General features: G+C 35.9%; 1 protein-coding gene across 1 annotated transcript in view; it reads left to right on the forward strand.

Annotated features, from left to right (window-relative positions):
- Positions 1 to 2,286: 2,286 nt before the first annotated feature.
- LOC125238675 (Down syndrome cell adhesion molecule-like protein Dscam2) overlaps positions 2,287 to 15,143 on the forward strand; it is a 213,030-nt gene continuing 200,173 nt past the window's right edge. The window contains exon 1 of the mRNA XM_048146068.1: positions 2,287 to 2,415. Coding sequence (XP_048002025.1) covers positions 2,287 to 2,415 — 129 coding nt within the window. The remainder of the gene's footprint in view (positions 2,416 to 15,143) is intronic.

Consider the following 15,143-nt stretch of genomic DNA (forward strand, 5'->3'; position numbering starts at 1 on the left):
GTCACTCACACAAAAAATAAAAAAACCGGCCAAGAGCGTGTCGGGCCACGCTCAGTGTAGGGTTCCGTAGTTTTCCGTATTTTTCTCAAAAACTACTGAACCTATCAAGTTCAAAACAATTTTCCTAGAAAGTGTTTATAAAGTTCTACTTTTGTGATTTTTTTCATATTTTTTAAACATATGATTCAAAAGTTAGAGGGGGGGGGACGCACTTTTTTTTCCTTTAAGAGCGATTATTTCCGAAAATATTAATATTATCAAAAAACGATCTTAGTAAACCCTTATTAATTTTTAAATACCTATCCAACAATATATCACACGTTGGGGTTGGAATGAAAAAAAAAATCAGCCCCCACTTTACATGTAGGGGGGGTACCCTAATAAAACATTTTTTTCCATTTTTTATTTTTGCACTTTGTTGGCGTGATTGATATACATACTTGTACCAAATTTCAGCTTTCTAGTGCTTACGGTTACTGAGATTATCCGCGGATGGACGGACGGACGGACAGACAGACATGGCGAAACTATAAGGGTTCCTAGTTGACTACGGAACCCTAAAAACAACTGTGCCTACCCCCTTAATCACAACCCTTCCGTTAATCAGAAAAACAGCTGTTCATCATACCGTTCTAGCAACAATTTAAAAAAGACTGTTGAGGGAAAAGTAAGCAATGGCGACCTTAAAGGAGCCGCACGCTTGCTTTTTTCAACCGACGTGCTGTCTGTGGACTCACCTGAGACTTTATCGGCTTTGCGCGACAAGCACTCGTCTGGCCCAGCAACTCCATACTTTTTAGATCCGCCTACAGAACCTAATGTGTGTCTTCAAGTACAAGAAAAAGACACAATAAATGCAATTTTCACATTCAAAACGGGTTCGGCAGCAGGTCTTGATGGAATTTCTCCACAATACTTAAAAGACCTAACCTCACACTGCGTCGGCGATGCTGGCAAACGCCTCGTTATCGCTCTTACTAAATTAACCAACTTCATGCTGTCTGGAAAAGTAAACCCCCTCTTTGTACCCATTATTTATGGCCCAAATCTTATTACCCTTACGAAAAAAGATGGGGGTATATTAGGCCCATTGCCGTTGGTTCAACTTTTAGTCGTTTAACATCCAAAATTTCTGTGCGACATATACCTACTTACAAAATTACAGAAAGAATTCGAACCTGTACAACTCGGCTTTGGCACTAGGGGTGGGTGTGAAGCGGCAGTACACGCTCTCCGCACCTGCCTTATCAATGACCAGTGTGAGGTAGTGCTTAAACTGGATGTCAAAAATGCATTTAACTCGCTCAATAGGGACGCCCTGCTTGCAGAAGTCAATAACCACACTTCAGAACTCTACAACTATTTATTAAATTGCTACGCAAATCCCTCAAAATTGGTATACAAAACCCATGAACTCTCCTCTGAAGTAGGCTGCCAGCAGGGCGATCCTCTCGGACCAACCGTTTTAGTCTAGCCATAAATCCTATTATTCAAAATCTAAATTCAAAATTTAACGTATGGTACTTAGATGACGGTACCCTAGGAGGTGATGCTAACACAGTATTAGCTGACCTATTGGAAATAAAAAATAAATTTCAACGAATTGGACTTGAATTAAATTCCGATAAATGCGAATTACCTATATCTCAACAGTTTTAATCCCGACACCATTCAAAAATTTCAAGCAATTACGCCTAACTTTAAATTTGTCAACAAGGACTCATTAAACCTCCTAGGGTCACCTATCTTCGAAGAAGCCATTCCTAACGTCATTACAAACGCGACTTCCTAATTCAAAAACTGCGCTGATCGCTTACTCGAGATAAATTCTCATTCCGCTCTGACTATTTTAAAATTCTGCCTTTTTGTACCAAAATTTACTTATTTGCTTCGCTGCTGCCCTTTTTGGAAGCACCAAAATTTATTATCACCTATTGACGACCTCATTAGATCTTCTTTAGAGTCAATTACATTCAGCTCAGCGAGCGTTCCTGGAACCAGGCGTCCCTTCCCATCAGATTCGGCGGGTTGGGTACGCGCAAAATTTCTAGTGTTGCTTTGCCGTCGTTTCTATCACCTGTCCACGGCACGTCCGCCCTCGTAGGTAAAATATTAAGGGCCTGCCCTTTAAACTTCGAGACGGCGTGCCTGACGGACGCTAGAAACGCCTGGCTGACGGCTTGTCCGAGTCAAATTTTTCCTAAAAAATTACATATCCAACGTTGCTGGGACGACACTATTTGTACCTTCGACGAACTCCTTTCCAGTCCTGGTACCACTGCCACAATGCGGGCGCGGCTGTTAGCAGCCGCAGAAAAGGAATCCGGCCAGTGGCTGCACGCTTACCCTTCGCCTCCCAGTGGTCTAGAGCCTGATACCCTGCGCCTAGCCGTGAGCCTCAGGCTCGGAGTAAAGGTCTGCACCCCTCATAGGTGCCCCTGCGGCACAACCGTCGACGAGCTTGGACACCATGGCCTTTCTTGTCAACTCAGCCCTATTTAGATTTATTTTAGTTTAGATTAGTTTTTAATTTAATTTTAAGTTGTTTTATTATTTTTTTAGAGTTAGCTTGTTATTTATTTGTTACTTAAGTTTTATTACCTTAATAAATCTCTGTAGTACATATTAGAAGGTTACTTAGTATGTACAATAGAAGGATATTGATTGCAGAGAACAGTGGCAACAGCGCACAATAGCAAACAACCAATCGTGGAGAAGGTGTTCCCTGATTGGTCCATTTGAATCAGATCAACAATTGACGGAGCGGATTTGTATAAAAAATGCTATGAATAGTTCGTAATTTTGCCGGCAGATGGACAGCAGTTGTTGATCCGATCGGAGCCACATTTGTATGCCGAGTCATACATTAGATCAACAAAAACTGTTGTGATCAACAATTGCCAACGGATCAACAATTAACTGATGCCAAAACCCGTCTGATCAACATTGACCGAGTGGAGATATCTATATATATATATATATATATATATATATATATATACTTACTTAGGCAATAAAATGCTATCATGCTCATACTGGTAGAGCAGCTCATTCTATTCGGTTATAATTATTGTACCAACAATGTAGATATATTATTTTCATCACACAATAGATGAGAATGTTGCATTTAATTCACAAGTTTACGAAGTAATTTCATACAAATTGTAACTTGACGGTCGAAGATTTTAATGAAATTGACTTTCAAATGATGATTTCGAATCATACACGTTTAATAAATTGATGGATTTGGTTTAGTTTCATGTTTTAGAGTTAGTATTTTGTTTGTGGTCTAGGTTGTGAGAGATGTTGTGTTTCACTCGATGACTACATTTGTTTAACCTTCCTGCCTTTCAAAGCTTAAAATTCTACATACTTATCGAACATTTCGCTACGCTTGCGGATCAATATTGGAATCTTTTGCTTGCTCGGATATCTTTGGATTCTTGCACTTTGGCCCTTGTAAAATAAATAACTTTTTATTTAAAGGTATTTAATTTGAATCGATCGCAGAAGAACCCGAATACCACGGACACTCCGGCATGCATTGTTTCACGGCCCGAATCGGTTCTGAGCGGAACGACCCTCTGCAAACATCAGCGTATTGAGATATTTGAATAACGTTTCGAATATACCACTTTTTGATTTTATACACTATGAATGATTAATATGAACGAGCGTTAGCTTCATGCACTGAACGATTCGTTAAAACTGGTAAAAATTACTATACCTAGATTACAAATTTAATATATAATGATTTTTTTAATCGCGTTTGACCTGTAAGTGAGTTTAAATAAAAATGTAGGACGGGCTGCATAGGTATTATCAATGGAAGATTATTTATAGTAGGAACCTGAGTTTGATCGATCTTTATATTTACATACATACATTCACTCACATCTGTATGCCAAAAAGGGCCTACCCTTTGAGCATATGAAAGTGCTCAAGTTGCAGAGCCACTTATAGCAATTTACCTATGGGTTGAAATAAAACGAAATCGCGACGTATTTATATTTAGGGCACAAATATGTAAATATTAATTGTATAAAAAGTACCGAAGTGTCTTTTTGATGTAATATTCTATGTATAAGTGTCAACTCATCAACATTCACTCCCACAAGCTTATATACCGACTTTTTACTAAATAATAATTTACGAACTCGTGTTACATTAACTTCACATTTCGTGGAAATGCCAAACAGGAACTTCAGCAAAAATACTTACCTACTTATGCGTGGTTTATAACGTAAGTTACATCGTTAAGTTGGGTGTAGAGTATTGAGACTTGTCTTTTTTTTTTCAATACATTGTCCATATAAATTAATAGTAATATACATATACATTCATTATGATATCTAGTTTATTCAAAACACTGTACAGTCGACTACAAAGAGATGTATACATTTTTTAACCTTATTGCAATGTAATAAGGTGAAAAAGTATACATCTCTTTGTAGTCGACTGTACAAGGTAAATATTAGGTGTAAGTAAAACTAACTTAAAAATACTAATTAACATACTACTTAGGTACTCAATTTATTACCCATCAATTAATCAAATTACACATTCGTGCATATGAACAATGGCGTCAAAGACACCAGCTGAATTGGCACCATTTTTAGTCCCCGCTCGTCACGTACTTACGAAGTAATATAAAAGTCGATGGCTACGTACGAGTGCCGCTGACAGATTACTATGAAATCGCGGCTTAAAACAGGTTACGTACTATTTTATACGTCATAATAAATGTCAGAAAGCGTGAAAATAATGATTGAAATGTGTATTAATTATGATGATTTATTAAATTGGGGGACACCTTACACAGATCAACTTAGCCCCAAACTAAGCAAAGCTTGTACTATGGGTGCTAAGCGACGATATACATACTTAAATAGATAAATACATACTTATATACATAGAAAACATCCATGACTCGGGAACAAGTATCTGTGCTCATCACACAAATAAATGCCCTTACCGGGATTCGAACCCAGGACCGCGGCTCAGCAGGCAGGGTCACCTCATTAAATACCTCTATACTTAAAATTTAAAGCGTTTTGTTTAACAAAGAATGTCAAAACAGGTTAAGTTAGGTTAGGAAATTAGGTTTGAGGGATATAATATATATAGAGGACGGGATCACTCTCGTACCCGAGTGGTATGCGTAATAACATTATTCCCCTCCTGAAAAAGAGGGATATATTGAAAGGAGGGATGTATAATTCCATACCAAATCTCCCAACTTAACCTGTTTTGACATTGTCCGAATACGGCTCGAGTCGAACCTGTCAAAAATGTCGTTTTCTTAACAATAACGCCACATTAGACACTGGTACACCCGATCTAATTGTATCTAAAATTAATATTTGACTTAAATACTAATGGGGTCGAGCTTAAACACATTTCTAATATTTATTAGCGCCGTATGACACACAATATGTCAGTCATGATAAGCTCATGCCTCTTCTCGAAAGGGCGCAATTTACTAAAAACAACAACATTAACGTACAGCATCCAATTAATTTATTGCGTTCGTATAATTAAATGTGGAGTACTCCCCGTTACGAAACCCTGTCTCGCTCCCGAATTCGGAACACTCCTATTCGGATAAGAGTCGTAGAGATATGGATAATTATAATTGTTTTGTCAACCCTCAATGAGGCATTAGAATTCGGGACTATTTCGAAAACTACCCCAATTTATCCTACAAATTACTGCGACGCCTGTGAGAGGATTAGTATAGCCGAATCGGAGGATAGATAGGTATTAATAAAACATATCGAAAACTGAAATAGTGACAAACATGATTCTTATGTATGTGGCTGTAGTGTGTTAATAGTTGATAACCTAGTTTTGGGAACGCAAAAAGCACTTGATGCTGCTATCTCAGTGGAGCTTCCATTCAGTTGGTCTGAGTGCGTGCCGAGGGGCGGTCGCGTCTACCTCCACGGGAAGTTCCCGCGTAAACTTCCGAGAAAACTTTATGAAATTGGAATTTTCATCAACGAAGTTGGCTTGTGAAGAAGTGATAGTGACAGATGAAAGTATTGTTAATATTAAACTTAATGAATAAGTGTAAATAGTAAAATTAGATGTCTAATATGTATGCAAAATTTAATTAGTAACGGATTTGAAACCTTACGTACACATTACTTTGGATTTCCATAAATTAAGCGAAGGTAAGCTAATATACAATATAATTAAGCTGATCATAATTGATGTGACTCGCGCGGGGACTACGTGAGTGTATGTGTATTTTTAATGAAGTTTTATTAGATAAGATTTTATGTCTGAACAAAAATAAGTTATTGTCTATTATTTTTTCTCTCTAACTAAAGGATTATTACCTCAAAACAATAAGGTATGTGTGATTGTGTTTAGTTGAATGTGTGTAATAATTCCTTATACTATATTTTTGTGTTGTTTGTAATCGGTATCAATTAATTTCAGAAATGATTTTTTTTAAACAAATAACGTTGATATTTTCAACATATCAGCCTTTTTCTATTTATAAGGCAAGACCGTCATATGTCACGTAAATGAGGTGATAACCTTCTTTTTTCAGGTCCAGACAAAAGCAAAGCCGAAACTTATAATTAAAATTAACCTACAACACCCGTTTAAACTCGACTTATTTCCCATAAAGCCTAAAAAAGGTGCCTTACTCTTATAATTATGCCGGTCTTTCCGACTAGGCACAATTTCGAAGTTACATATTTCAGAACGTAAAACAAAAAATTGAACGCGTTTTAAGAGCATTAATTGTACTAGACAGGAAGAACGATTATTAAATTATTACGTTACATACTTATACATAATGCACACATATTCCAACTGCTTCTATTTTATTTAAATTTTTTGCGTTGTAGTATGGCGGCGTCACTGTAATATTATTATTTGTGGGTGTTCACTGAAATATGCCCTTATGGTGTTCCAAGAAGTTTCCCTTAAGAATGGGAATCACTTAAAAGAAAAGGTTTTGCACTTCTACACCTGATTGGGTTAAGTTCGGATACCCGCCTTATTTATATTGGGATAAGTTCGGACACCCGCCTTATTTATATTCATATATGCCTCAGCTAATTTAAAGAAACTCGGATAGGGTCATGGGATATCGTTCGCCTGGGAGCAAAGAATGAGGTAGGTATTTATATTCAGACTCTTGAAGAAAATACTAACATACAAATTGATGGTCTAAGAGCGCCCCTTCCCTCACTCTTTCACTCTCACATGATCGCAATTGAAGAAAACTAATTTGAATTATTTAACTATATATTGTTATTATAGCGTAACCATGTTGAACTCGATGGTCGAGTTCAAAACACGAATCAAGTTTTGTGTTAACTAGTGTTCGCCCTAGGGATATCTATTGAAGACCAATGGATTAAGAATGAAAAACTGGTATACCTTCGGAGGTGTAAGAAATGATAGATATACACCGTGTTTCACTTAACACTAAAAACCTGAAAACAGTTTGTTCAGAATCGAGAGTAAAATCGATTGAGCTATATCTTGATGGGGGTAATATTTTTATTTTTATTTGTATTAATAGTCACTTTTTACGTGTCCATTCTATTGTATTCGTAATACAACATTGTGTATATCGCATTGTTAGAGGTTGTATACCTTTTTCAGTATTTAGGGGTATTAATACTGGCTGGTTACTTGGATGATTATTTTTTTCCGCTACGAATTTGACGTTGTTTGTCAGTTTAATCTTAATGTTTATCATAAATCATAACAAATGGAACTAGTACCTAATTACAACCTTGTTATTTTGAATGTTGGGTTTAAATTAGCTTACTGTGATTACCTGTCGATTTGAAGTTTACTGTGACAAAGCTTTAAAGTGTTTTACAATGACATCATAGCTGTCTATTGGTAAACCTTATGTCGTTGCAGTAATGTACACAAATAAATAGTTTTAAGGTTTATGATGGTAGTTAGTAATTATTTTATTGAGTGTAGAGTTAAAAGTTGAGTAGAGCTGTACAGAAAATTAAAAATTCAATTTAAAAAAAAAGTAAACATCAGATTAAAAGATGAATACTCTAGATAAGTTTAAAAAAATAAAAATCAGTTGGGGTGTCTGAGGTTTTGAGTGATACCGGAAACACGTTGTATAGATACAAAAATTATATTCAGTAGACGGTCTTTCTGGGTGGACGGTCTTCCCAACACTGACCTTATAGTAAGCAATATTTGCTAACATATTTTTTATTATTTTCAACGGATCCTAAATTGATATTTAACAACTGTGGAGCTTTTTTGGGTGTTTTCGTTTTTAAGGATCCGTAACTCAACAGGACAGAACGTAACTCTTGTATAATTTTGTTATCCGTTGGAAGACGATACTTTATCTCGGAAACGCATTTAGTATCGAACTGAAATAAAGACCACAGTATAAATATTCAGGATATAAACACGCGTTCTCGAAAGGAACAAACGTAATAGGGCAAAATGTGTACCCTAGTGACTGTGATAGCGCGACTTCAGCCTTTAAAAGTAAAAACTACTTTCCGTCAAACACCAAATAATTCAAACTTAAATTAAAAAGAACATTAATACAAACACATTTTATGGCATTCCCATCTAGTTTACACGTCAGTTTGTGTAAAATGTTCATAAGAAAAGGTCGTTATTCACGCAAAAACAAATTGTCAACGCTCACAACCTTTCATTCCGCACGCTTTCACCGCTTGGCGGTGTGCCGTCATTTTCCTGTGACCTTGCTTTGTTTTTATTAGCTTCGGTTATTAAAATGAACTGTTCTGGTGTGCCTTTTCGCCTTTTGCGTTTTCTTTACAAGGATAGGGATCAAATTGCTTTGAATGACAGTTGACTTTATTTAATATAAGTACAATTTATGCACGGTGAGCCAATTTCATTTCGCTCGGCTTTTTATCGTATAAACTCATTTAAAAAAATATTTCAGAACACTATAATTAAAAAAATATTAGTACGAAATATTGTATTCAAACCAAGGATAATTTATATAGGATTTACAATCTTCATACAAAGAATCGTACTTCGATTTTTAAGCGCCACCTATTTAAGACTATCGTAACTACACTGTTGATGCCTAGAAATTTATTTTTTTCAAAATGTGTATTGACGTGATACCATGATATTAAAATAAGCATGTCATTTGTTGTTCTTATAAAAAACACACGCAATCATATTTGGGAAAATATGATTTTGGCCACTTCCAGGCTGTGAAACAGCGCCATCTAGTTTTAAGCCTAAAAGGCACATACATTTCAGGGCTACGGTTTTTGTATGGGCTTTGTCTGTACCGTATTATATCGTCCTTGATTCAAACTAAACTAAACCATTTCAGCAGGATTACTAGAAGTAAATAGTCCAGTAACTAACATCCCTTGATTTTCAAAATGCAGATTCATTGTTTTTATTGGGATCTCCCAAGCGTAACAGAGCCTCTTGACTTCTCCTATTGTAAAACTCAAACGCATGCAAATGACCGGCCAATTAGCATCTGCCTATCCGGCGATAGCTATGCAAAACCGAAATAAATCCCCTGGCAAGACGTCGCGATCCTGAACTCATTCCGGATTCTGTTCAACGGCGTAATTCGGACAGATCCAAACACCGTACTTGTGGAACTCGAAGAGAACACGGCAAGTTTTTTTTTTTAATTACCTAGTACCGAGCAACACCGCTTTCGACGAATCGGAAGGGAGGATACACACAAATTATACAAATTGTTCTGCCATTTTTTACATGGGGAACGTGCAAAAGATGCTAAATCCGATTACAGTTCGTTACAACAAAATTTTATAATACCATTATACCTAAAAAGTCGCAATGCCAAAACAGATTAGTCTCATAATGTCTAAAACCTGAAATGATTTAAACCTACTTCTCAAATTACCGTATTCACAAAATGTCTAAAAGTCAAATTAACTTAAACCCAAAACTTCACTTTCTCATAATGCCTAAAATGCAGTATCCATGAAAATTGTATTTTTACAGTTTTTCATAAATAGCTAGTATTAATTAATACTAAAGTTAATAATAAAACACAGTGCAAGGAATATAATGCACACTGGAAATACAATTTTAGCTATTCTGAGAAAGTGTTATTTTGAATTTTGGTTATATTTCGCATTATTTCGCATATTGGATGTAATAGGCCAATGTCATTTTGGCATTTTGATGTATTGAAAATTGGTATTTTTGTAATTTTAGACATTTTACTACTAATCCGTTTAACATTGATTCTAAGAACACGGTATTTTAAAATTTGGTTGTAACGAACCGTAATCCTAAATCAAATCTGTAATGAAAACAACACATATTTACCTACTTACCTAGAAATCACGCGTATAGATACATCTTACACACTTCGTACGACTCACAAAGTCACAACACGAGCCAGGCATGCTTATTCGGTCATGTACATCGGCAGTGGAAATAGCCTGAACACCGACTCCTTTCCCGGTGTTCCTTGAAGCGAATTTTTCATATTTGTCAAGCTTCGTCGAGTCAATTAATTGGCCATTATGTAAAAGGCGTATTGTTTTATAAAGGGTTATAAAAAAGAGATATAATAATTATCGTTATTTTGTCTTTGTAATTTTCTTTCCGTGTATGAACGTAATTACGTGGACGATTTACATAGTTACATGCGTTTTATTAAGACTTGTCTGTTAACTAAATCTATCTAATATCGGGTCGTCGCAGTGACATGAGACAGAATCAAACTTCACATGAAAAGATATCAACGCGCTTCTTTTCAATGAATAAGAAGTTCGTTGAAATCTTTTATCTAATGTGAGAGAATTAAATTAGGTCTTACATAATTTTACTTACTTATACTTAGTTCCATTTTTAGTGACCTATGAAAATGATTTTCGATTTTACTCTACTTATACTCTTCTACTACGTTCCGAGTCATGGCTTGTCCAACAGGTCTCCATCGCCATACAGCGGGGTAACGCTGCTAGCGTGATGGGGACCTTAGGACCCGGCATGGCACGGAACTGGTTCCTTTAGGTAGGTATACTACTATTCTTTTATATATAATTTTACAATTGTAAAAAAAATAATTAGTATTATATTAATCAGTTTTGTTTCTAATCCTCTACTTACATAGTTACTTATCGGCATCAACCATCAACAAAACTAGGTTAACCGTGCTATCTACCCGAATACCGTATGTTATGTGGTATCCATTATTTTCATAAACTAAATGTAAAAGCTTCGTATTTCTAAGCGCCAGTAGTAATACCCAAGGTTCATTCAAATTCCGTGGCGCTATTTGAATTGGAGATTTTACAGCCTTTAATCTAAAACCGGCGGCGACAGGGACGTGTGCCGCTTTCCTACTAATTACCAGCCAGATGCTCCAAATAACAGTTTGTAGGAACCCTTTGTCATAAAAAGAGGGCGTCGAAATGATTTGATGGACTAGGTATTCAAAGTCGTGGAAATCGAAATCTTTTGTTTTTTTTTTAAGAAAATGAAATGTACATATTGTGCCTTGCATCAAATGAGGTAATTCAAATAAATAAATTGATGTTATATATCTATGTATTGTTGCCCAACACACAACTACGTGTGATTTTATTTCTTATAAAATATTAATAACTGTACATGCCATAGCTTATGAAATACTGTTTTCAAAGAAATAAAACAGTATATTCTTATAGTCCTTCCGGTATTTCTATTTCCGGTACTGGATATACCTACTAGATAGTGGACGTGAACAAGATTTAACACGCAATGGTAGACAAGTGTATTACGGAGACTATTGTTTTAATAAATCTGAAACAGTATACAAGTCCAACAAACAACAACGTAAGTCTCGTATTACACGCCTATTTAAATGCTCCACTAAAGTTTCATGTCAATAAAACGGCAGTTTTCCGTCGTAAAGTTGTTTTGTTCGGAATTACTCGGAGTTCATTTCGCGCTTCAAATACTATTCAAAACCATTCATTTAACTTTTGCAGTTTGTTAGCTGTTGTCCATCCACATCATGTTAAGGGGAATGTGGAGAGTCCGTGAGATACCATTTCATTCGCGAATTTCTGTTTTGCGCGACGATTGACTGGTAGAGAATGCCTTAACACATTAAGTCCGCCATTTGTACTTTTCCAAATGTGCAATAAAGTTTAAATAAATATATCCGTTTTCCCTCTTCTAATATTTACATTATTTTAAAGTCTTTGGCACAGTTTAAAATATCCCACAGCAATTACGTTTGATTTTTTCTTTTTTTTTACTTTTTATTAAATGCAAAAAATCTTCTTTCATCTATTTAGTTTTCAATAATAAAAAAATCGCACGTAGGTATATTTTCTATACTTAAATGTAAATATTCAGAAAGGAAAATGGAGACGTAAGTTAGTTTACGGAGAATCGGCCGTACCACTTCCTTTTAAAGCGAAACTCTTTACACTAGAATCAAAATACACTTTAGCTTTCCGTTTGCACACACAATGGGAAACATTTAAATTGAATGCCCTTAGGTAGACAGTTTGAATTATAAAGGATCAGGAAAAAAACAACTATAGCATAGATTATATAATTCTTCAAGAGAGGATAGTTTCCCAGATTTTATAAAGGATTGATCGAAAGCGAAATGGTTTCATTATTCAGAATGCTGTGAATATTATTTGCCGAATATGCATATAAGTACACATACACAATCTAAACTATGAAACAAACCTAGATATCATTCTGAAATGTTTTTTTTTGCTAGCCTGGTTTAGTGTCCCACTGCTGGGCAATGGCTTGCTACTTCCATTCAACCCTGTTGTCTGTGTAGCCCTGCCATCCCGGGGTAGAATGAGTCCAAGTCACCCCGCCATCTCTTTTTCGGTCTGCCCGAACCCTGGCCTGCACCCTCTACGGTGTTTCGTAGGTCTTATTCGGTGGCCATTTTGGCCCAAAAGCCCAGATTGGTACAAAATCAAATCTAGATGTATCATTCCTTCATACGTAATGCACAATTACTTGTGTTTTTTTTATAAAAAAATATTTAAAACTGTACCTACCTACCATGCTTTTCAATAGTAGGTTGTTATAATTTTCCCGAACGAGCAACGACTATAAAACAGAAAAACACCAGAGATTATCGAAAGCCATAGGGTGTGATCCTACTAAGTGTCTCTCCGGGGGTCTACTGTCAACAGAGATAGTCGATACTCGATATAAGCCATCTGTTTTAAACTCTCCAACTTCCAATCTAAATCTCCCCTTTGCGCCGTTTTTACGTATCTCTTTTTATTGACTTGGATTACGTTGGAAGTGGAATTAAGTCCGCCATTTTAATTTCTTTTTCCAATGCAGTAATGATTCAAATAAAGCCCCTGTAAACCTCTGTGAACTGTAAGTTATTATTATTGGGTCCAGCTAGCAATTTGCGATTTTAATGGAATTTTGGAGATAATCCAAAACCATAATCGAAAAAAAAAACCATATGTTTTATCAATATTGCGCACATCATTTCAGAAGCGGTTGAGATATGCGAGTATTATATTTAAGAACCTGGGTGGCTAGCCGAATGGCACAATCGCTCACGAAACGCTCACGAAACGAAGCGCTAGTAGATATCTATCTCTATCGCGCTTGCGTATTGGCGCGACAGAGCCAGCGGCGTATCGCTTTCGTTTGGCGTCGGAGAAATGCCATTCGGCTACGGGGCCTGACATACCTATGAAAGCATTTTCCCTATCACAATGGAGATACTTTACTCGCGTTTCGCATTCGCTCGTTCGATAAATAACATGCGTACTTTTACCTAAATATATTTACATTTAGTTAGACATTTGTTATTATAACTGTTTTTAAACAATACAATTATTTTACCTAAAACCATTGCTGGTAGCGTGTTCGCAGCAAATAACTGTATACTTAATTGAGAAATATATCTCGGCGTTGTGATATATTGTACAGTAACGTACGTTCACATACATCTGCCGAGATATTACCAGAAAATTAATTTGATAAATTTTTTTTGAAATAAATATCCCACCTAGGATTATCGACTTCATAGGCAGGATCCCTACCCACTAAGCCAAGCCGGTTGTCAAAGATGGAAAATGTATATAAACATTACATGAACCTTTTAATTGAAAAGCGCGTTCGAAGGACACAACAAAGAGCGCCGACTAGTCGGTAGTCGGCCTAGTGAGGTCAAAAATATTATATATGTTTGTCACATTTAAGTAGTCGACAAATATGACTTATATATCGAGTTACGAATTTCCTTTTCGCACGTGTATCGTACGACGTTTTTCAGTACAGATGACCCTCCGAAGTTTCAACCTGGCATATAATGAACCACTTCTCGCACTAGTGCGTAAAAAAATACAATCTGTACTTAAAATATATCCTATCAGCTCAAAGGAATGGGAATGCGTTGATTTTATTACCGTCATGTTAAAATATCAGTTTGGTTGGATGTTTTTATTCTGGAATTTAAGAAAAGAATTATTATAAAGCATACGTAAATATTTCAGGTATGTCAAACATTTTAACGTGTTTCATTAATTTATTGGAAATTAAATAAGTATCCGTGAAATAAGGCAAGTTTCAAAGGTAAATGTCAAACGGAGAGTTGAATCCCAAGAGGGCTTAAACTAAACTTGTAAAATAAACTTTCTTCCTTCGTTCCCGTGACGAATAAGGTAGGTGCAAGTATACTTTATGTTTGCTTTCACTTTTCAACAAAATTATAAGCTTTTGTGTAATTTAATATTAAAATTAGAACCATTTTAATAAGACTTTTTCGCCATGAATTACACGATTCCGAAAATGGGCTAATAGTGGTCGATGTTTTTTTTTTTTTTTGACGTACATAGTATGTGTATGATACTTGACTTTCAAGCCTTTTCTCGCTGCCTACCAAGTCTAAAACCTTGATCACTGTTAGGCTATTGACATATAAGTATTTTGTGCTATGACTATATATTATGAATTGTAAACTGTAGGTAACAAGCAACATTATTATAAATATTACCTAACATCATCATCATTCCCTTGCCCTTATCTCAGTCAGCATGTCTTCCTCTTCCATACATCTCTATCACTCGTCATCTCATCATTAACATATTACCTAATATCAAACATTTAAAAACCGGCCAAGAGCGTGTCGGGCCACGCTCAGTGTAGAATTC

This window comes from Leguminivora glycinivorella, chromosome 2 (genome assembly GCF_023078275.1).
Source record: "Leguminivora glycinivorella isolate SPB_JAAS2020 chromosome 2, LegGlyc_1.1, whole genome shotgun sequence".
NCBI lineage: Eukaryota > Metazoa > Arthropoda > Insecta > Lepidoptera > Tortricidae > Leguminivora > Leguminivora glycinivorella.